Genomic DNA, 23912 nt, shown 5'->3' on the forward strand with positions numbered 1-23912 from the left:
GGATGTATTTAAATGTTCATAGATGGAATATGGTTTAGCGATGAACACAGCTTTTCTAGCTTAACATCTGGACTCAATTTTAAGGGTCTTTTCCAACCTTGATGATTCTATGGTTCTTTCCTATGGTGCTACAAGGAGAAAGCATATTTCTGGAACTAATTCTTTCTGAATTAAAATTAAATTTCTTTCCAAACTAAAATGGGATATTTGAAAAAACACTCTTAAGAGCACTACAAGCAGTACTGCAGTCCTCTCTGACTGATGCCAATGTAAATAAAGACTTGCGACTGTCTGAGCACCTGACATTTCACCAGTTTCTCTTAGACAGTACAGAGAGATTGCACTGACAGGAGAACACACTCAGCATGAATCTAGGAAATAAACTGCCCTGTACCTATGAGAATCTTGCCAGAAATACCTTGGCCAGCCAGGGACTGTTTCCAATCGGCAGCATAGTTAATATCCTGGGGAATTTGTTTAGCTGTATGCATGTAGGCTGTATACCTCCACTTTGTCTCAAGGCTAGAGAATTAACTGTGGCAATTTAATTTGCTAACATAGTCAGAGATTTTACAACCTTCAGAAAAGGTTTAGATACATGGTCTGTCTTCTTTTTTTAGATTGATGTCTAAGTTGAATTTATATTCTCTAATATATTTCAGTATGGTCTTGCTATGAAAGGTGAGCAAGTCCTGGCCAAAAAAGAGGAATTTAGCATGTCACTATCCAAGTGGTTGTCACCAGTTTTTAAAGGAGTGTGAGACAGCGGGAGTATGAACAACGGACAATAAAATTTTAAGGAAACCAAATATCCAGTCACATGAGAGCAAGCTAAACAAACTCAGTTTACTTAATCCAGAAAAGACAAACTGGAGAGGGACTATAATTTTTCTTATATAAATATATTGATAAATTACAGTTGAGATACATTAAAAAATCTATAAATACATAAAAATATTTAGGCTGAAAAAATGGAGGAAGATTGCTACATTAGTGGACTGGTACCTTGATAAAAGGAACTGGAGAAAAAATATAATTAGTTCTAAACCTGAATTTCAGGTCAAAATGAATTCAATTCATCAAGAAGTTCTTCTCAGTCTTCTTTTCTTGTGATGCATAATAAATAAATAGTTCCCCATTAATTGAAAGCAAATGCAAGACTAATCTGAGAAAAGATAATTCAGATGAATACTATGTGATAAAAATAAGGTGAACAAAAAGACTGGAAAGTCTCAGTACTTAAAAAGTCTGAAGAGCCTGTGAAGACAGTCTTTGAGGGGTAATGACAGAAAAATTTCAGCATTATCAGCAAAGTACCTTTATTGTTTGTTGTATTCATTCCATATTTGCTTATTACTAAATGTAGATTCCACTTTGAAGCTGAAGAAGAAAAATACATAACTATTTGTAATTTTCCATTAAGAGCAAGAAAACTCCTGGTAATACCCACAATTTTGACAAATCATGCATACAAAAATTAATAAAAAGCCTGCAATTTGTTATAACTCTGTGATATCTCTTATGACTTTAAACAACAAGAGACAGCAGGACAGTTGTTCTCAGTGTTTTTTACACCCTCAGGTAGAGCTAAAGAGGAAATTGATATGAACTGGTCTGTCAGTCTCTCCTTAAGAATTTTCACTACTAATGTGACTGAATATAAAAATTCTTTGTCTCCCCGGTCAACTCCATACCCAGATCTCCCTTTTTTCCTCACTATAATATTGCTAGCCTTCTTGTCAAAGAAAAAATCCACCTCTGTGGGATAATTGTACCTTAGGCTTTTCCTTCTTATCCCATCCCAACCACATCTTTTACAACTCATCCTTCTGTTATCCTCAAAAATGAGATTCATTCTCCAGATGCAACAAGTCAATATTTATAGAGTTGAGAGTGACATTATTTATTTCTGAGCTGTGCAAGCCTGGGTTTCTGGAGGTATTCCACAAATCCAGCAGCACAACTATTAAAAATTATTACTGTTTGTACATTTTAGCAAACCAAGGAATTAGCGTTCTTTGGCTACAAGTTGCATAGTTCTCTTATTTATTAGTATTCTATCTTATGTTGGTTTATAAATTCCCATGCTGATTACTCCCCATGCTCAGGCTTTCTCTTTTTTGAGTTGGTGTGTTTCTTGTTCCAGTGGTCACAATCTCCTCCTGCTGGAATTGCCTTTTAGGCAGTTGGAACCCATTTCAGCACAGTTGCTGGGTTGGGTTTATTAGTTTCTTCTCCATCTTGGGAGCTCTGCCAGGTGGTCTATAAATTCTCTTTGTGTCCACTTTCAGTGGGCATCCCACTTCCCAAGCCTTGTTAACCTCCTGCTAGGTCTGAGACTGCTGAAGCATGTCCAGCTCTATGCCTTAACAAGGCAATTCTACCTACAAATAATTTGTGTTTCTAACTCATGGACATCATTTGGAGCTTGCTTGTTAGCTGCTCTCTGTTTCACAGATTGAATCTCCCTTCTTGTTGATTAGGCTTGAAAGCATTAAAAAAAATTAAAAATCAAAGAACATCCTTTCTTAAGGAGCTATTCCACATTTTGCAACACTTACTTTAGATCCCATCTCTTCAATGAAGCAAATTCCATTTCTGTTGTTTGTGGTACTAATCACAAATTTCCATCCACAAAACATTCAGGTTAGAGGCTTGTTTTAGATTTTCATTGGGGAATCATCTATGATCTCCACAGATGGTAATTCCCTCCAGAGCTAAGCCACTGGCCTTTTCTGATTTGTTTTAGTGTTTATTTGTTTGTTTGCTCTTGTGGTTTGATTTACTGTTATTTAATACCTTCATTTTGCAGTGTAGTATTTAAAATGTGTGATGACTTCTGCTCATACTGGCCATTCCTTGTACACTCATCTACAGCCTGTCTATTCACACATCCACTTTGTATCAGGGAATGCATGGTTTTCCTGCATTTGTACACAAATGATTCTAGCCTTTATCTGGGTGCAGCAGACTAAAAATCAAAACTATTTTTAAAAAAATCAAAACAAAGAATTTCTTGCCCAGAATGTCTGTACATTTGTGGTATATCAAAGGTACTATTTTGCTTACTTAGATTAAAACCACAGTTTGAATAACAGCTGCAAACATTAACATGAGAGTACTTCAAAGCACATTAATTAGGCTAAAACAGGGGTTTTAATCATGGCTCACTTGAGATGGTTTAAGATAATTCTTTCAAATTTGACCATCATTAGATAACTGGACTGAAATTACTACTTCTCATTGCAACATGAGGAGTGGTTGCTCTATTTCTTTAATGCTGAGTCAAATCTTAATTAAAAAGGCGCAGAAATTAAATTTCCATTTTTTAAATTGAACCACAGATGCAGTAGATCTCGCTTTCTGCATCTACAGGCTCTCACATTTAGATTATTTACCTTCCAATGACTATTTAGCAACAGTGCACTCTCATCACATATAACTACCAACAACTGCCTCTTACATATAGCTATAACATTTTATCAAGTGCTACAATATGAACATTACACTAACTTGTAAATAGCTGAAGACAAGACCTGCAGCCAATGATTCAAGCACAGCTAATAACCAAAAGAGCCCTGAAAACTATGTATGTACTAGACAGAAAGTAACCAGAGTGAATATGCATGTAGAATATTGTAACAGGAGAAGAAATACTCAGGAAGAAGCAGGTGTTGACATTGCTTCAGACCTTTATTTTAGGACAGATGCACATTGCCCAGCATTGTCTAAGACAATATTTCTGCAGGTATTGTAACTATTCACCTTGTATATCCCCATTTCACTCCTCAAATGCTAACAAATCAATGTGCAATTGTCCTATAATAAAACCACCAACCTTAAAAAACCCAAACAATGGTCAAGTGTACGAAGAATCCCAACTACTCAAATTTCTGCTAGAACAAAAGGAGGTGTAAATTACTTTTGGGATGCCATCTCAATAAAAGAAAACTGCACTTGCATGGTGACATGGTCAGATGGGAGCTAAGTCAGCACTGCTAAAAGCTCACAACTTTTGCCATGTTTATACAATATTAAAGGATCACAGAATTAACTAGGTTGAGACCATTGAGTCCAGTCTATGACCAAACACCACCTTGTCAAGTAGTCCCTGGCACCGGGGGCCACATCCAATCTTTCCTTATGCACCTCCAGGGACGGTGACTCCACCACCTCCCTGGGCAGCCCATTCCCATGACTAAATACCCTTTCTGTGAAGAATTTCTTCCTAATATCCTATTCCTAGTTTCCAGAAAATAACAGCTGTGTCTTTCCCTCCATCCTCTGCAGTTGCTTTTAAGAGGAAGAGCTCTGTGACTTCTATTGTAACAACAGCAAGCAGTTCTTACTGTTGCTGTGAAAACACCCAGCTTAAGAAACGACAGAAAGAGAAAACAGAATACACAGAGGCTGGTGTCAGGTTCTGGTGTTCTGATATAACTGCATTACACAGCTAGCTGATAGGGTGTTTCCTTACATCAGTAGTGCTGGAGATTTAAGGGATGCACAGAGTAAAGAGGCTGGGTATTGTTAACTGATGTTGCATGGAAGCAGCCTGAGGTCAGGATAATCTTTCATCAACTCCCATGTTATCATTGGCTGTTGATTTTATAAAAACAAAGAAAAGAGAGAGAGATGTAAAAAGATAACAGTAGTAATCAGGATACAGTTAAGTTGCATGAACACATCATAGAACTGTGTAATAATATGATTATTCTTCTAAATAGCACTAAAAATATTCTATGGATGTGATGAACTGTCTGCAGCAAAATATCACCCTTCTTAATATTTTTTTTCCTTGCAGATTTCTGCTCCCCCTCCTCCTCCATTTTTTACATCATGGTGAACACGTTTCACCCTTTAGAATGTTATGATTTATGATTCTAAATGGTCTTCATATTGGCAAAGGAAAGAAAGGTCATATTACCACTCTAATTAGCAAGTTCAGCTTCATAAACAGGCCCTTATGTCGTCAGCGATGTTATTTAAGCCTAAGGTCAACCTTGAGAGAAGCTGGCCTAGGAAGATCCCTGGTAGAAAATAGATGTGTCTTTCGAACAAAAATAAACTTCTGCCATGAAGTTCAATTTACATGTTCTGAATGAATCTAGAATCTTCCACATACCACCAAGCTTCCTGAATTTCAAATAAATCCCAAAATCTGTATGTCCTTGTTCAGCTTCTCTCAAAATTGGTGTTTTTTCAATAGCAAGGCACCAGTGGATACACTATTACAGCTTATTGCTTGTGACAAGCAAATATCAACTATGACAAGAAGTAGCAACTCTACTCTGGTTAGCAGTAAAAGGTCATTAGTAACTTATCTGCAGTTAGGCTAGCTAGGCCATTCACAATTAGTCATCAAATGTTGGCTTTTCAAATTAAAAAATGGGCAAAAGCCTTAGTAAGAGAAGCATTTTCCCTTCTGATAAAGTTATCTTCCTTAATAAAGATTTTTTTAACATTATCAATATATTTTCATATATTCATATCAATATATTTTAAATGCAGGTGATGTCCTTTTTTCCCTCTTTGGGGAAACTCTTTACTATCTAGTTTAGCAATCAGTGTGTCTTTTCTACTGGAAGAACAATCTGGCTGTATAAAAAATATTTGCAACATATGGCATATATCACAGTGCATTCTTTTGGACCTTACCATTTATTTAGGGCTAGCTAATTACTGATTTAACTTCTCTTAACTTTCACCACGATACCAACATAACACACAGAATCATTCATTTCGTGCATAAAGCAGATCAGATGCAAAATGTAGAAATTAAAGAATTCTGAAACTCAGGCTGATTTGTGTGATTAAAGCAAAGGTATTCTTCTCCAGGCCAGCTTTGATATGCTAAGCATTTACTATTTCACACATGAAACTGAAGCAAAAATGGGAAACATTCACTTCACTGGTGAAGGATATAATCCCATGTACTATCAAATAACACTGTCGTATTCCCTTCTGTGAAACTTAGTCCAGTAAGCTTGTCTTTACAGTGCAGCTTAAAATCACTACTAGAAAACCACTAGTCTTGAAAGAGAGTCATAGTAGTTGCTGACTTCTCCTTCTATTGTAATGCAAAAATTTATATTAACATACTACTCTCATTGAAGTTTGGGGTTTTTTTGTAGATTCTGTTATAGTTGGTTTTACTATGTATGTACAATAATATGCATGTTGGCTTTACTATATATGTACAATAAACTTACAGTACTTGGCACAATATGAGATGCAATGTCACTTAATTGTACAGGTGGAAATATTTTGTATCTGTACAAGACCCAAAATTTTACCTCATTCCATTTCATGGAAGAAATTTTAAAAAAAATTAGGGATATCTGGAGCAAAACTAAAATAAACACAGTAAACAAATCTTGAATTAAACCAAACACATAAGGCAAATATGGATGATTGACATTCACAGTGACCAAAGGAAGAGGTGTAGATTGACAGAAATACTTAAAAGAGTTTTAACAGCAGAAACGTTACTAAAATTTATAGATTTAACAAAGCTTTATTGAAACTTTTGAAATAATAATCAATGATAATAATCACTGGATAAGTGATCCAGTGAGAATACTTATCCTTTATAATCAATAGTTTCTTGCAGTTATTATTGAGGTACTACTGGGTATTCAAGCACTTGGCTCTTTTATTCACTCACACAATAGAGATGCATTAAAGATGGGGCCAGTTTGACCTTGCCTAAGAGAGTCACCTGGGTTTCAGTATAGTACACAGAGATAAGTTCTTGCGTTTTTTGTAAGCTTTGAGCTAGAATTTTTTTGTTATATTGTGGAACAAAAAAATTTAAAAAAAACCAAACAAACAATTTATTTTTTTAAATCTACCATTCCAGTTGACACATGAGTTATTTAGTCATCAAAAGTGCTAGTTACCCTTAGCCACTTGTAACTTCACCTATGCCAGATTACCTGGAACTATTTCCATACATTGTAACAAAGTAATTAAAATAAACAAAGATTTCCCACAGATCTGCAAAACTTTACTAGGAAAGCAAGTAAGTAATAACTTTTAGAGAAAAGGTTTAGTGTCTGCAGATTAAAGATGTTATTTTCCTATGCATTTAAAAAGCCCTCGCTCTATTAATTCTACTATATCAAATTAGTTCATAAAATAAAGGGCAAACGCAAAGATTTTAATGAAGATTTGCCACACAATCATCATTAACTTTCCACAGACAAATCAGAAAATCAGATCTTTTAAAACCCTATTAATATTTAGTCCTATAATGGTCAATACGAATGCAGAAAAGAATCTTTTGTCCCATGATTGTTCTTCACAAAAAAGTTACCTTGTAGCTACAAATGCAAGCATAATATACATGATCAGACTGAGGCCTTCCAAATTCTAAACTCTACTTTTCCCAGCTTTGGCCACATAGAAACTAAAATCTTTATTGATTTTGATCTTTTGAAAAGTGCAACAGAAATGGATATGCACTTGAGAAGACAGGCTGGTAACTTGCAGCTTAATAATGAGCACTGGGGGTTAATTTTCTTTTAGCCAGAATGTTAACTTACTGTATCAATATTTCTACATATTCTTCATCAACTTCCAAATTATAGAAATTACTGACATTAAGTATCTTTAATATGTATCAGGTGTGTAAGTCTTCTGAGAATTTTCCATGTACAGAAAAGATGAGGCAGTGAAGTCAATGAACATCAGATGGAGTCTTGGGAAATGGGAGTCATTTGCCCTTGGGCGTTCTAGCGAATCATCTGGGACTTTAGCACTGGTATATAGTCTAAGGTTGATGATCCCTGTACTCCCATTTGTACATGGTATTGCTGATGTAGTTCAAAAGCATGTTAAACTTCCAGCGCTATAAATTAATTACACATCCTCTGTTAAAAAGGTTTTTCAATTTGCAAGTTGAAATTCTATTTTTTTACAAGTAATTTTAAAATGTTTTATTTAAGCTTCAATCTTCTGTAATACTTTGTTATTGAAGAGATTTCAAATCGTTGCAATTGTGTCAAGGGAAGTCAGTTTTCTGGCACAAGGTATCAGAGAACATGGTTGAGTGCTGAAGTAGCTGGAATACTCAAGACTGACAAGAGATGTTTGCTGTGGACTAAAAACAGCTCAGACGTGTGCTGACTACTCAGCTCACTGAGGAACTAGCACTTGCTTTTTTGGATAAAAGCCCAGTGGAAAGAACAAACTTGATGTTACTACTGAATCTTTCACCTTATGTTGCTGATGTCTCTACTGTTACTTCAGCTGACCGTAGCTGACACTCCTGCCTATGGATGAGATGTGCCAAAAGAGGGAACCTGGAAAGGGCGGTTACAGACAGGTCAGCAGCTTCTATTCACAGCTGGGTCCTGTTTGTGAGACTGAGCCTGACTGACAGCAGGTGTGCAGTGACCGACAATCAACAGCTCTGGGTACCTCATATCGAGACACCACCAAAAGCAGGTCGAGTAGATCTCAATTTCCCTATAGGCTGTTGTAATTCCAATGCATATCCCAACCTTGAACTACTTTAGAACCACCCTGAGGTGTCACATATTTGCCATTTGCACTTCAGAACATCACTGTAATTTTCAGAAAACCAATTTCCAGAAGCTAGACAAGCACATCAAGTATTTGGGTAGAAAATGTCTGCTGAAATTAGAATGTACATTCTCTTAAATTATATCTGGTACACAATTTTAGATCTTCCAGTACCAAAACCACTACATCCTACAAAGTTATAGACAGAAGGAATGGTCTGCTGATGTTGTCATGACATTAAAGACAGAATATAAATTTAAAATTTCTATATTGAGAAAATAAACCAAAATACTCATTGAGGCATACATTAATACCTCATGTTTTCTTTCTGAATCTTTTAAAGTGTATTTATGTAATCAATTGTTTTTTAATTGAGATTATAATTTTAATGCCTTTAGATATCTGTGCTTATTATGTGTCTGCAGTATTATTATGTCATTTGGGAAAATGTGCATTTTGTGTATGAAGTCAAGAGACAAAGAACTTTTAGCTAGTGTCCTTTTATTGAATTAAATATCTTCAAAATAACTGCATGTCAATTTTATTTTTCATCTCCGCCATGCCTGCAACTCTGTTTTAATTTTTGGAATGTGTAGCTAATGCACCCAGCAGCATTTGGCTGTGTGGTCACAGCACTGCCATGGGAACTGAGAAGAGGCAATATTCACTGCTGGATTTCAATATGAATCATAGCCAGTTAGTACGGCAAGGGACTAGAGAGCAGAAAACCTGCTTGCTGCATTCTATAAAAATGCATAACATCGCTAACAAATTCACTATTTATTACTGAAGATGTTCATTCCCATTTAGACACCAAAAAGCAGACCATGAGCAGAAGACAAATGCTTACATCAACCACCGGTGTGGCTATGAAGAAATAGGGAAATATATGCTTGGGTATCAATTTAGGATTATTGCATGGTCACAAATCCTGTCAAAAGCCTTTTCTGTCACTAACATTCTAAGGCAAGTTTGAAGAGTTTTGCTGGACTATAACAAATTTGTTATTTCTGTAGAACTGCATCAACATCAAATACCTCCAGAAGTACAATGGGGGGGGGGGGGGGGGGGGGGAAGAAAGGAAACTAACAAGGAGTTAGTTAGATCTATCCTAGAAGAGGATCATGAATATCATGAATACATTCAATCTCGCAAGTATTTTGTAACAACTCACTGTATTCCTAACATTGTAGTATATGCACTGATTTCTTTTTAAAATAGTATTTTTAAAAATTATGCTGTAGTAAAAAGCAGTAGAAAAGCATGATGTTGAGTTCATGCATTATAGTGTCACTTTGATTTTAACTGATGTGGACTGGTCTAAGATGAACCAGCCTGTTTAAGTGCAACTTGTTACATACGATTACATTTATTCTATTGATATGATATACAATATATCCCTACATATACCACACATATATGTATTATGATTGTATATTGTTTCACAGTGCATCTCTGAATTGTACTGATCTACATTCTTGTCAGAAAAAAAGTAGGATTACTGCCTATTCTATACATCCATGCTAAATAAAACAAGAAATGTCTCAAGGAATGGAGGTTAAAACACACACTACAGTCTGAAGCAATGACTGCTGTCATTATACTGTGGTAGACCATTTGCTTAAAATTGTGGCTTGAAAAGAGGTTGCAATTAACAGCACAAGAACTATTCATTATTTTATAAAAAATAAGCACAGCATATCACAGCACATGATGCACTGGAAATTTTGTCATATTCTAAATCTGTCCTTAATATGATCCTACTTCCAGCAGGGAAAGAGTCCTAAGCTAAGAATGACCATGAGTAGTTTTGTCTATAGCGACAAGCTTGAAAAAAATATTCATAAAGTTGAGAACACATGCAGGAAGTAAAAGTGGCAGCTGAATGAGTGAAAATAAACTGAGCAACATTATTTAGAGAAGGACACTACAAGTTCTTAGCAACACAACTCAGGATAAATTTACAACACTAAGTATGATTTCCATGGTAGAAAATGAAGGAAAATAACAGTGATTGTGAATAGTTGTACTGATGATAGCCTGAAGTTTAAGAAGCAAAAAAGTATATTTGAAAGACTCTTTTTAAAGAGAGGAAGAAACATGGTGCAGATTTTGTTTTGTCACATGATTTTTGGTGTACTACTTAAAAACCTTGGAAGTATGGACTGCTACACAACTGCAACAATAGGATCAAAATGGGGAGATTTAACACAAAGAGATTAATAGATAAACAGATACAGAAATATTTAACTCAAAAATAACTGAACTCGTAATACACACCAGCTCTCAGAAATAATTCAAGCTTTATATAACATTATTCATTTTTTTTACTTTTTTTTGAAAGGAATTGACTAATGAATTTCTGTGTCATGAGTTGTAGCACATTTCAGTGACAATAGACAAAATGTTCTAGTTAATTTGAAAACAATATAGTGCAATACACACAGCTGTTCAAAAAGCACATGGAATTTGTTCCAGCACCCTTAAAAAGGGCATCAGGAAGATTCCACTAATTTTATCTCAAGGCATTTCCTTTCTATAGTTTTCCGTAAATTCATGCACAGGCCACTGTGATCAGTTTCCAGATTTTCCCACTTTTTAATTAAGCACTGATAAAGACTTCTCCCTAGAAATATCTTCCATTATTGTTTGGTATTTGGACATTTGTCTGATACATTTGTTTACAAGTATTGGTCTAGTAGGTACTTTATAGGAGATCTCTGTACTTTACTGAATCAAGGCTCAGAGATCTGTGCTACAGATTATCAGCATGCAGTTAGTAACATAACTTTTAGATACAAAGTTGGACTATTAAGGAAAAATTATTTTCATATCTCCACTTCATATGTTCTTTGTTATGTCACTAGAGATACACCACTAGGAACACAGATTTGATGAACCAACATATATTAAAAGCATCTAAAAAGAACTAGTTTTATGCCACACTGATCCCTGATAAACTGAAATGGTGTAGTACAACTCTTAGAATAGTTTTTAAGAAGTATCATCATTTAATCACTTTTTATATTTATATTTGGCAGCAGTAAATGATTGGGGGGAAAAAGAAAATCTAATTTACAGTATACCTGGACAGTTCATATTGTAAAACAGATTACTTCCCATCTCATTTGTAACATCTGAACAGTAGAAGACCTCATTTTCAAGAAGTATAGATAGGAATGTGCATCCACAAATAAATTTGTGTATGAGCTGCTCAATCCTCTTGATTCTGAGCAGCAACTCAATACACAAATGATCCTAAAAAGATCTGTAAACTCATTGTGTGAATTTAGATACATGAACTAGATCTTGAAAAAAATTTTCAAATATTCTTTTCTGGGTCTCTGCAACAAGAGTATTTTGCTATTTAAGCATAATAGATAATTGCAGTCAGTCAATGGAAGAAAACAATTTCCCACTCCTGTCTGTAAATTTTTAGATCGAGATTAGAGAGGTTTATGAGAACACTTAAAGTTAAGTCTTTGAGAGAAGCTGTTAAAAGAGCATAAATTAAAGAAGAACCAATTGGTAAGGCCTTTGTCACTCACAGAAATGAATGACTAGTAACCAGCTGGGGAAAGAATGACACACACAGGCACAAAGGCATACATACACTCATGCCCAGACACATCAGCACAAAAAGTATTTAGATTTACAGAAAATGAGGCAAAATTTCATTGACTAATGAACCATTAAAAAAAAAAACCACCCAAAAAACCAACAACGACAAAAAGCCAACAAAAAAAGGTACCTCTATTAAAATAAGGAGGAACTCTTTCCATTAATAGTACAAATTTCAGGAAAAATAGCAAAGCAATAGACCTTTCAACTAGTGTTACCACCATATTTAGCACTCTAAGATGGCAAACAACTTTGATATGCTTCATTACATTTAAAGCGCTTTGGCAGGGGTGGGACTTCACCTCCATCCTCAACCATGCGCTCAGTTACTGTGAGCAAGTTACTATTTAAGTATTTCTAATGGAGGAAGGCAAAAGCTCTTTGCTCCAAGACAGAGACCACCTCATATTTGAGTAATTCAGCAGCAGCAGGAACTTGTGAATAATTTCTGGAGAGGAGAGAATGGTTTCAAGTCATCATAGCAGTACATTCCCGGCAGATAGGAAAGGCGCAAATGAGAATTGCTTATACTCACTCATTCCCATTAAGGGAAACAAGTCTCCTTCTATATCCCTCAGTATGTTATTTCAAAACAGCACAGGTAACCATATGTATTCTCACCTACTGCTGCATAATGTCAGCTACATTGATTTCTTGTGTATTCAAACCTTAGGAGGGGGTAACAAATAAACAATATAGGAAAATCATCTAAACAAAAGGGAAACTAAACCACAGCAGTATTGTTTGTTACACACATGCAACAAGTGCTTTGCTTCTCCCTTCCATACATGACACACTGAATATCCAGAACAAAAACCAGAAGGAAACCACCAGCAAGAAAAATAGATAAACAATTCTAAGCATCATTACAAGAAATAAAGCGCAAAAAATAATCATAACAAAGACACAACAACAGGGCAGCAGTGTAAGAAAAAAATTATGTGTGCTTATATATTTATTTATGTTCATACTGAACTTACAAGTCACAGAAAAATTCAGAACACAAATTACACTGTATAAAGAACACCTTCCTTGACATGCTGTCATTGCATGTAAAGGCTTTACACAAGCATTGGGACATATTTGAAATGAGTACTGAAGACATATTACTTCTAGAACAATGATAATGTTGTTATCCTCTCTGGAATTTGTTCTTTAGGTGTTTCTCATTCCCAATGCTGCCAAACTAATTGAGTATAAGGGATGTTTTGGAACAGAAAATGACAGTAAAAAGCTATCCATCAAATCTTATAAATGTGCCCACAAGTTACTGCTCCATAGAAACAAATACAGATTTCATCATCATGCATTAACAGGCTTCTCGACCTTTTATATGAGGAAAGAACATAAAAGTGAGACACAAAACTAAACGACTACTTAGATCTGGAAGACAAAAAAAAGTCATAACCAGCAAAAAATTGAGGACAAAAGGACATTTCTCTTTAAGATAGCAAAAAATAATTTAAGCAGATTTTTAAGAGTTGGTTCTCCTTTCTCAAAAAAATGCTATATGATAACCTTGAATCAAAAGACATATAATCTTATTTTATACCTAAACAAGAAAGAGTTATCCCCAAGACCCCAAAATATCCTAGATAACTTCCATCTAACGACTCAAAAATAAAAATATGGATATCAACATTTTCAAAGGAAAATTCAGCTGCATAAGCCTTGGAAACATTCAGCAGCAATCCAAAAACCTAGAAAATATTTTGATTCAGAGAAGATTCTAATTGATTAACAATTTCACTGCAAGACTTCTTAAGGACTACTGTACTATATGTTTGCAAACACAAACACTGCTTATGCAGAAATAAAAGCTGTAAGAAATCAGTACTGAAGGTATATCTCACTGTAGCACTCGGTATCTAATAAATGTTTCCTTTCTCAGTATACTAAGAAACAAACAATACATCCCTTGCCCGCAATGAAGGAAGATTTATAATGTAGAGGAGACAGCAGTAGCTAATATGATTTTTAGAGCAAGAAGTAGCTAGAACTTCCAAGAGAAAAATCTAGTTCATTCTCTCCCCTGTAGAAGATTTCCTTGCACTGTGTGGAAGGAACGCTTCTGCATTGTCTCCCTTTTGCTGTTTCCAGTTTCGGCCCACACCGCTATTGAGAACTCAATTTTAACCATTGGAAGAAGTGCAACAGAGTTACTCTAGCATGGAATGTATCACAGCAGCAGAAATTGCCATCTCATGTAGCACACACAGGCTACACCTATGAAAGGGCAAAGCTTCTCACTCCATCCCTGAGGATGGCTGCTCTGTCAAGGCAGGTCCTAGAAGTGAGAGGATGAAGGATACACATTTAACGCTCCAGTCTCAGATTAGAGGCTGGAGTAATCTGCTAAAATATGTACCTTTAAAAAGTGTAGTGGAAGGGTGTGGGAAAAGATTTTTCATTGTCATTATCCATCCCCTCCTGCCCCCCCTCCCCATGAAATTCTCTGAGGCTTAAAAGTACTAATGACACTTCATCACACCTAAACAACTTACAGCAGCAGCCATCACCTCACTCCAACCTTTATTTCCCATAAATAATTTACCCCAGCTTCTCAAAAATCAATCTTGTGATTTCTTACATAGGGAACTTAGCAATTTTTTATTTTAGTGACTTATCCTTTCAAAGTTGAATCAGCTCTAGAGGAGCTTGTTTCTAGAACATTATTTGTGATAAATGCAAAGTAAAGATAGCATGGAAAGGGAAGGAAATACACACATCTAAAAAGCAGTTTTTCCATGCTAGTTACACAACAACACACTCTTAGTCATGCAGGGTGAATATAAGGAGACAAAAGGTGAGACATGAAAAGGATGTTATCCTCTTCCCAAAAATTAATGCACGTACACTACTTGCTTAAAAGTCTAAATTAGTTGTCATACTAGATTTGTGTAAAGCTTTAGGAAAGAATGGTGTGAGGGCTCTTTATAGAAAATTGCACCAAGTGGAGGGTATTTCACTAATTAACACCCCTTCCCAAAGAAATGCTTATGTCCTTTAAAGATAAGCTTCATTTAAGTAGAATTTAAGTAGACAAAAGACCCCAAATATTTGCCGAGCCCTGACTTCAACATCTGTTGGTATTCCCTACACACAAGTGTGCTTCTATGTGCATGTTTATGAGAAGAGGTCATCAGGGGCTTGCTTGGTTTATTCATCATTTTAAGGCACTCCTATTTGCAAAGCTTCTGTTAATGTCAGTGAAATCTAACCCAGACAGAAGTTTCAGAGGTCACATATTTGGCATGCTACATTTAGAAACCCAAGTACAAAGTTGACGGGGACGCTTCAAACACAGGGGATTACAGCGGAAATAGGTCTCCTTATACCAAACTGGCTATCGAGCAGATTCAGGGAAGAACACACCGAGACTGCATGATGCTATTAGAGCTCTTATTCTTACTTTATTTTATCCACTGACTAAATCAATTCTGCCATTTGGCAAAGCCCAGCACAGAAATAACACTTTATTTTTGATACAACAGAAAACAAATAGACGTGAGACACAAAATCATGTACTACATGACCTAAAAAAAGCAGATACTTACAGTTCGAAGGAACTGTATTTCATCTTCCCCTCCTTCACCCCCTTCAGCCATGGCTCTTGAGGAGTCAGCTCTGCTGAGGCTGATCGCCTCCACCGTCAGCTCACTGCGCTCTGTGCTGCTCCTCTCCTATCAGTATTAGCATATAGCTAATCCACAGCCATATAGGGAGCTCAGCTAACTCCACTGCACTGCAGACTGTCAGTCAACCCCCTCACTGCCAGAGCCAACTACGCTGCTGCTTTTCCAGCTCATAGCAAGCAATTCTCTCCCTTTTCTCTCTACCCTGGAGGCAAACCCCCCTACTGTTAAGGTATTGCAGGAAGCGTTATATGCATCACTAGGTGTTGAATTTTTCCCCTCCAGATACTGTCTGGGCAGAACAACAGAAATGGTGAAGTGTTAATAAAAGCAGGGCTCGAGCTTCCATTTTCACAGATCAGGATAGCAAATTTTGCACTGAAATGTATCAAATTCAGCAATTTTGAACCTACTGATTATGCAGCAGAAGGATGTAATCCTGATGATCACAGGACAAGTGGATTTTGACAGCAGGTATTTTCAGCTTGCTTACAATAATTTCCATTTCTTGCTTCTCTGCAAAAGCAGCTGCAAATCTGATTTCCAAGATGACTTTATGATCTGAACCAACTATGTGTAGTTATTTGTGCTATCCCTTTACATGGTATTTATAATCTATCCTAGGGACTTCAAGGGCTTTATCTGTATCTTTTTAGAACTACACCTGAGTATTTATAGAACATTATGCATATTTACTTCAGAATCCACAGAACACATTTATGTCAAAATAAAACTTAAAATAACTAAATTCTAGTTCAACAATGAAGAAATTTGTAATTAATGAAAATTGCTATTTATCACTTGAATAAGAGCAAATAATGAAGGGAAGAAAATAGATCAACACTAGAACAAAATTTAATTAAGTGAAGGGAGGAAAAAAAATGACAAGGAAACAGAAGAAACTGCCGAGGAGGCTCTTGCCAGCCAATTCACTGTGTGATCTTGGATCTTGTGATAAGATTGCAACCACAGCTTACCCCTACATTCAGCCCCTGAGAAGAATTACTCAAACTTTGTGCAGTCCCTGTTTAACTTGACATATTCTTTCACAGACTACCATAGGTATACTTTTTCTCAATAAGAACATATTTATGGTATACAAAGGAAAACATAGGTACAAAAAGGAAGTAATATCTTTCCTGAGGTCACAAGGATGAGTGTAGCACACTGAAAACTGAAACTGCATACTCTGTGCCCACAAGCTAATAATTTATGGACAACTGTCCTCTGGATGTGGAAACCAATGCACACTGCCCTTCCACCCCCAAAAAAATACTATTCTCATTTTGCACTAATTAAAATAACCATAGTCACAAGCCAGAAAATGAGATGCCCAAGATTTTCTCTCCTTGATGGGCAGAATTCTTTGAAAAATGTTTTATTTCACTCTGTCTTATTACCCTGAGAAAATCCGTCCAAAAAACAATGCCAAACACATTAGTCAGCAACAGACAATTTCAGGTCAAAAGCAACTCAGAAGCCTTTAGTGGGTATAGTCATACTGGCTCTTCCTGCCAGTCCATCCACTTCCTTTTCCCCACCCTGCAGTTTTTGTTGGTTGCTGTGCAAGGCAAAGGCAATGTGGCAGAAAAATATTTCTCTGAGGTGCCAGAAAACTGATATGGCTGGCATTTGAACATCCATTTTTGTGTCTGGGGTTTTTCTGTAGTGTTTAATTTAACTCCAGCCATATCTGGATCAACAATTTATCTCATTCTTCATCGATAAAAAGAGCATACCATAATAGGTCTTCCCTATGGAATACTGTTATTCCAGAAAAAAACCTCAAAAAAATCTGAGAAATGGGAAAAATTTGCCCAAAAACAAAGCATGCCACTCTGTGATTTTACTAAAAAGAGTAGACAGTGAGGCCTACTATGACACATGCTTACCCACACATTTATATTATTTCCTAATTTACATTCTAGCAGAAGGTTTCCTTGACCAGAGTAAGTGAAGTTTTGGAACTAGACAATTTTTAAGGACCTTTCCAACCCAAACCATTCTATAATTCCATTCTATACACAATGGATTTGATATGGCATGGCAAAATGCAATACACATGTAAGGACACTTTCTGTATCATCTTAAATGAAACAACCTTTCAAGCATACTACTTTACTTCAAAAGATTATTAGCAAGAAATAAGCAAAAACCTGGGAAAATAAGCACAAGTGCTGAATTTTCATCACAAATAGAAATCAATATCATTAAGTACATGTGCTGGCCAAATTTTATCTCAGTCATATAAGATTTCCAGATAGTAACTTCTGAACATGCAAAGCTGAGATTAATCCACCTGAATCAAATGAAAAGGGAGAAAATATATAACTTTTCAACTGTTTTCCTCATATGTTGGAGTATTCCATTAAAATGCTTCCTATGAAATGAAAAAAATATAGAGTAAAATAATATGTTTATATCCGTTTATATACATAGCTATGAATATCTATTTCTGCAACTCCTAATAAGGCAGATAGGGTATCAACTTTTTTTTTTCATTTAAGCAGACATCAACATGCTAGGATAGTTCTTTGAATTTCTTTAAACAATAGATAAAGCATATGAAGAATGAAATATTGGGAAAATTCTGATTCATGTCAAACCAGTAGGTTTGGGTTTTTGTAAGTTCCACTATGGTTTGATAATCATCTTTACAAAGCATCCCATGCATTGTTTTGGGAAACAATACCCTGCCATTATAAACAAAATATTTTTCTTAGATTTCCTCTTTTTAAAATTGCCAACTGTAATGCAAAACCATTGCATAGCACTTCTGCTCCCTAGATATTTTTTTTGGGCTATATGTTTAAGGAGAAAATTATTCACCTACTACAGCATAATGAGATCCACATCTTCTGAAGACATATTTTCTGTCTAGGACTTCCCCATTGCTACAAGACTGAAATTTGGCTGTAATGACCACATATTGCACACAGGGTATATATGTGTATATATATATATATCTAAGTGTAGATGTGTGTGTATATCTATTTATATGTATATAGAGTCACTCTGCTTTACTGGATATGACTGTAAAGTGCAGCATTCCACTTTACAGGTTGAAAGTACACTTGGAAAGCTACACAGGTCCAACAATCTGAATTGTGACCACTTATGTGTTGTATGATACTCTATTCATCCCTATCAATCCTCAATCTGCAATTTAGCACTTTTCCTCCTAAACACGCTCTGGAAAGAGCTAATGGTACTTTAAAGCTATCGGAAGGACATGTCCACGAACCAAATTTAAGGAAAACTTCCTTTCAGTTTTCATTACAAACATGCAGCCTGGTTATCCTACAACATAAACTCACCCCTTTCACCGTGGGATTCAGGCTGACTCTTCACTTGTCCTTGATTGTAGGATAGAATTTTAATAGTAGCAGTAGCCTGACAATAAAATAGCAAGATGGATATTACAAAACAAAATTTTTAAAAATCTCTCTGTAATTAATTATTATCTGAACAATCTGTAAACAACTTTTGTTTGTGTATTTTACCTTTGTGAAGATTGACTTAATACACCCAATCAAAAATAACTCAAATACCAAGTAGAAGATATCTGCAAAACCTGCAATGGTAATGCATACATATTGACATTTTAAAAAGTAAAGGTAATATCAGTTACCAAAAAGTCAGTTGAGTGAGGAATCAAAACTAAATTTTCCACTGATAATTACAGGCTGTAGTGGTAAAAGTTAGGTGCTTCTTAAAAGACTATCATATCTCTGCATTCTTTATGTGCCTCAAGTTCCAAAAAAAAAAACCAACACACAAATACAGGTTTTAAAATGCCATTAATAGTAGAAAAATTGTTTTCTTTACAAAAACATCACTAAAGTATTCAAATTCATTATGCTGACTATCTTCAGCAGTCAGCTCCTTGTTCAGTTCACCAATGTTAGGCATGTTTAACAGGTGAACATTTCATGTGCCAAAGAGAAAACTACTTCTGTGACTATCCAGGGTGCTTTTGTTGTAATTTTGTCTTGTTACTTGGAGTATTCTGGGTTGGGGTTTTTTTGACAGGGATTGGGGGTGGAGGAGGTTTCTTTTTAATTTAATCTGGAGGAATTGCATTTAATTTTCATGTGGAAAATGTAACATCTTGGTCAAAGTTTTCCTCAAATTTTAAAAACTAAGTAAACCTCTGATGCCACTTTTTAATGAAAATGTAAAGTATACTATGTAATGTTTCAGAATTCATAGCACAGTATCAATGTTGCTTGTAAGGCCTCATTCAGTGGCTTTTAAAGCAAATTCAGCACTACTTAAAGCAAAATGAGGAAAGAACAGTATCTCAAACCAGAGACTCAAAACCCCATTCACCAATGATCAAACTTTTATGTTAGATTGCCATCTGGTGGTAAAGTTTAAAAAAGATTCTGCCGCCAGGTAAACGTAACAGTGGCCATTACTTTAGCCTAAGACATTGGGAGCCTTATTTCCAATTTTACTCCAGATTATGCAGTACATTTGTCCCCGGTGGACCAATTTCGCTGCTCAAGCAAAGGTCATCCCAAAGCACATGGCACAGGATTGTGTCCTGACAGTTCTTGAATATCTCCAGTGAGGGAGACTTCACAACCTGTCTGGGCAACATGTTCCAGTGCTTGATCACCTGCACAGCCCTCCGGGGTATCAGTCACTCCTCCCAGCTTTGTGTGGTCAGTGGACTTGCTGAGGATGCATCTGCCCTTCATCCAAGCAATCAATGAATTCAGGTAAAGAATTCACAAAAGTGAACCTTGGGGAACACCACTAGTTACAAGCTCACAATAAGATCCTGTGCCACTCACTGATCACAACAGTCTGGGATCTGCTGTTTGGCCAGTTCTCAATCCACCTCACTGTCCACTTGTCCAGTCCACACTTCCAGAGTTCACCTATGAGGACACCATGAGAACAATGTCAAAAGTTGTTGTCATCATATTGCAGGGGTTCCGTACTGTTGTCTCCTTATCTCAAAAGTTTCATACTTTCTTGGTGTTTTCTCATAGGCTTCTCCTCAGAGCACTGACTCTTTCATCTTCACAAAGCAGCCAACTGACTCCAGTTCCCTTCTCAATCAGCCACCCCACTCTTTTACAGCACTCATCTTACTGGTTACAGCTGTGGCCTGTTAAAGTCAGGCCTGGTCCTAATCTTTGATAATTGGCCCAGCTGCAACTCCTTAGGGGTAAGATTACTTTCTACACTGTCTTTATTTTCTTATATTCTATCCCCCTACAAAAAAGTCTTGCTGAAGTCAAGGTAGACAACGTCCACTGCTCTTCCCTCATTTACCCAGACAGTTGTTTCATCATAGAAGCAGTCAGGCTGAACAAGCATGAACCTGTAGTGAATCCATGCTGAATACTTCTGATCACCTATTTGTCATCCTTGTGAATAAAGATGGCCTGCAGAATGAGGTGCTACATCATCTTCCAGGGACTAGTGTGAGGCTGACTCTCCAACAATTCCCTGGGTCCTCTTTCTTGCCTTTCTGAAGACTGGAGTGAAATTTGCTTTCTTACAATCCTTAGGAACCACTGCTAATCAATACAACTTTTCAAAGATGATCATAAGCAGCCTAGGTATTTCATCTGCCAGCTCCCTCAGCATTTGTGGATACAGCCATCAGGACTTGTGGACCTCAATTTTGTCTAGATGTTCTCTAACCCAATCTTTCTTGGCCAAAGGAATCTTCCTTCCAGCATTCCTTTACTCTGCTCTCCTGGGTGAGAGATGCCTGAGGGTTGGTCTTGTTTGTAAAGACCAATGCAAAGAAGGCATTCGGTAACTCTGCTTGCTCTGTGTTCAGTTACCAGCAACCTCCACATTACACTTAGTTTTCCTGTTGCTACTTATATGTTTCTTCTTGTCCTCAACATCCTTGACCAGATTTAATTCCAGATGGGAATGTCTTTGTCATTTTTGTTTACTCTAACAACCTATCTACATTCATTCCAAGTGGCCTGACCTTGCTTCCCCTCTCTTATGTATTTCTCACTTACACTTGAGAAATGTCTGGACTACATTCCTTATTTATCCACACAGGTCTTTTGCCCCCTTTGCCCAATTTCATGCCCATTGGGATGCATAATTCTTGAGCCTGGAAGAAGTGATCCTCAAATATCAACCACTCCCTTGGACCCCTCTTTCCTGCAGAGCCTGTAGTCACAGGATTCTCCCAGCAAGATCCCCGAAGAGGCACTAAATTCAACTATCCTAAAATCTGTGGTTACAACCTTACTGGTCCTGCTTCATCCTCACCCAATACTGAACTCCACAGTCTCATGGCCGAGACTGTCCTTCACCTCCTCTGGTTGTTAGCATAAGGTCAAGCAGCACACCCTCCCTTGTGGGAATCTCCACTACCTGTGGCAGCAAGTTGCCATCGGTGCTTTTCATGAACCTCCTGGACTGGGCTTCACTGTACTGCTTCTCCAGCAGATAAAAGAGTAGTCAAAACTGACTTTGACTACACTCTACATTAAACTCCATTCTAAATATTACAATATTACACAATTAAAATTGCTCTACATATCATGCTGAGACTGCAGTCTTACAGAGAAAAATGTCCATGAATTTACTCTAGCTTATTACAAATGTGATAATTATACTGTGTATAACATAAACAGGTCACCATTTCTAGGCATACCAAGTACACAGCCATACCTATTCAAACCATAATGATCTTCATCTCATCACTTTGGGTTAGACATAATTTAAATTGTGCAGCCATATTAATTCAAAATTTACATAAACACTTATATTAAACTTACAAATATAATTAGAAAGTTACATAAGGACTGCTAAGTCAAAGTAAAGTGACATTTCAGCCCATTTCTGGCATCGCCCATTTGTGAATACTTCAGAAAAAAGAAGTAAGAAAAGAGCAAATCTGCTATAATAGTCTCACAAAATCTTCCACTTTCTGCAAAACTAAAAATATGGGATTTTAAAATCCCATTGTATTGAAACAGTTGAATGTAGTAACTACAAATCAATTGTAGAAAATAACATTTTAAAAACAATTAATTTGGCATAACTAATAAGAAAAATATGTTAAAAAAATAAAAACTGAACAGAATTTGTATTTCATTCAATAAGGAATTCAAACTTCTATTTTCAGACACTAATTTTTTTTTAAACCACCTATTTTCCCTCACTTCTCAATGACTAAAAACCAAGAAGCCTAAAATTTTTTCCCATAAAATGACTTGTGCTATACTGTGTGCTCCTTGGTGTAGAACTGACTTATTGATACGCATTGCTGGGGGCTTAAGAAAATGTAGCCATTCTCACTTTTAGTTTTATGCATATTCCTATTTATTCACATCTTTGCTTACTTGATTTTACTTTTAAGTTTTGTTGTCAATTTTATACAGCTTTAAATAGGCAATTTAAAATGTAAGACTTTTGTAATATCTTGTTAAATGCTTTTTCTCAACTTGAGCATAGACGTTGTGACTGTACTAATCATGCTTGTGTTACAGCAAACGAAAATGTGCTGGAGATGCTTTAATTAACTTCTGTAACAAGACTTTCAAAATACTAGCTATGATCTCTTGGGAAAATGTAGAAACCAATTATGGGACTAGCTCTTCCAAATATTCCCAAGATAAAGGAGCCTAAACCTGGAAAAAAACCCAATAAAAACGCAAAAAAAGGTCTGCTTTCATAATCTACCTTGCAATAATTAAGGTTCAAGAGCGCTTCTTGAAATATGTAGTTTGATTATTTGCCTTCATCTACTGGATACAAGAAAAGGAATATATTTACTTTGATCAATTACAAAGAGATATTGTTCTCTAGATAAAGCAGGCCTAGAAGCCCAAGCTAAAGTAAGAATATATATTAGTCCAGATAGAGAAAATTGTGATCACTAAGACTGTTAGAGGGCTTTAACCAGCTTTAACAAAGAAAACCATTCAAACATTGCATTAACTCCTTTATTAAAGAAGTAAAATTAAAAAATAGGGGAAGCATATGTTGTTCGATGCTGTTTTAATTAGTGCACTATTCTACCAAGTCCAATAAATTACTTAGGTTCAGTGTACCTTAATCTGACCATGGATTGTTTTTGTTATGCCCCTCTCACCTTCAGTGGATCCTGTGCTGCATCACGAGCCATCCTAA

At 36.2% G+C, this 23912-nt stretch overlaps 1 protein-coding gene across 1 annotated transcript in view; it reads right to left on the reverse strand.

Moving 5' to 3' along the window:
• The window catches only part of RYR3 (ryanodine receptor 3), a 198456-nt gene extending 182631 nt beyond the window's left edge, over positions 1-15825 (reverse strand). The window contains exon 1 of the mRNA XM_058025703.1: positions 15708-15825. Within this exon, the coding sequence (XP_057881686.1) occupies positions 15708-15758 (51 nt within the window). The 5' untranslated portion in view covers positions 15759-15825. The remainder of the gene's footprint in view (positions 1-15707) is intronic.
• Positions 15826-23912: the final 8087 nt, after the last annotated feature.

Source organism: Melospiza georgiana, chromosome 6 (genome assembly GCF_028018845.1).
Source record: "Melospiza georgiana isolate bMelGeo1 chromosome 6, bMelGeo1.pri, whole genome shotgun sequence".
NCBI lineage: Eukaryota > Metazoa > Chordata > Aves > Passeriformes > Passerellidae > Melospiza > Melospiza georgiana.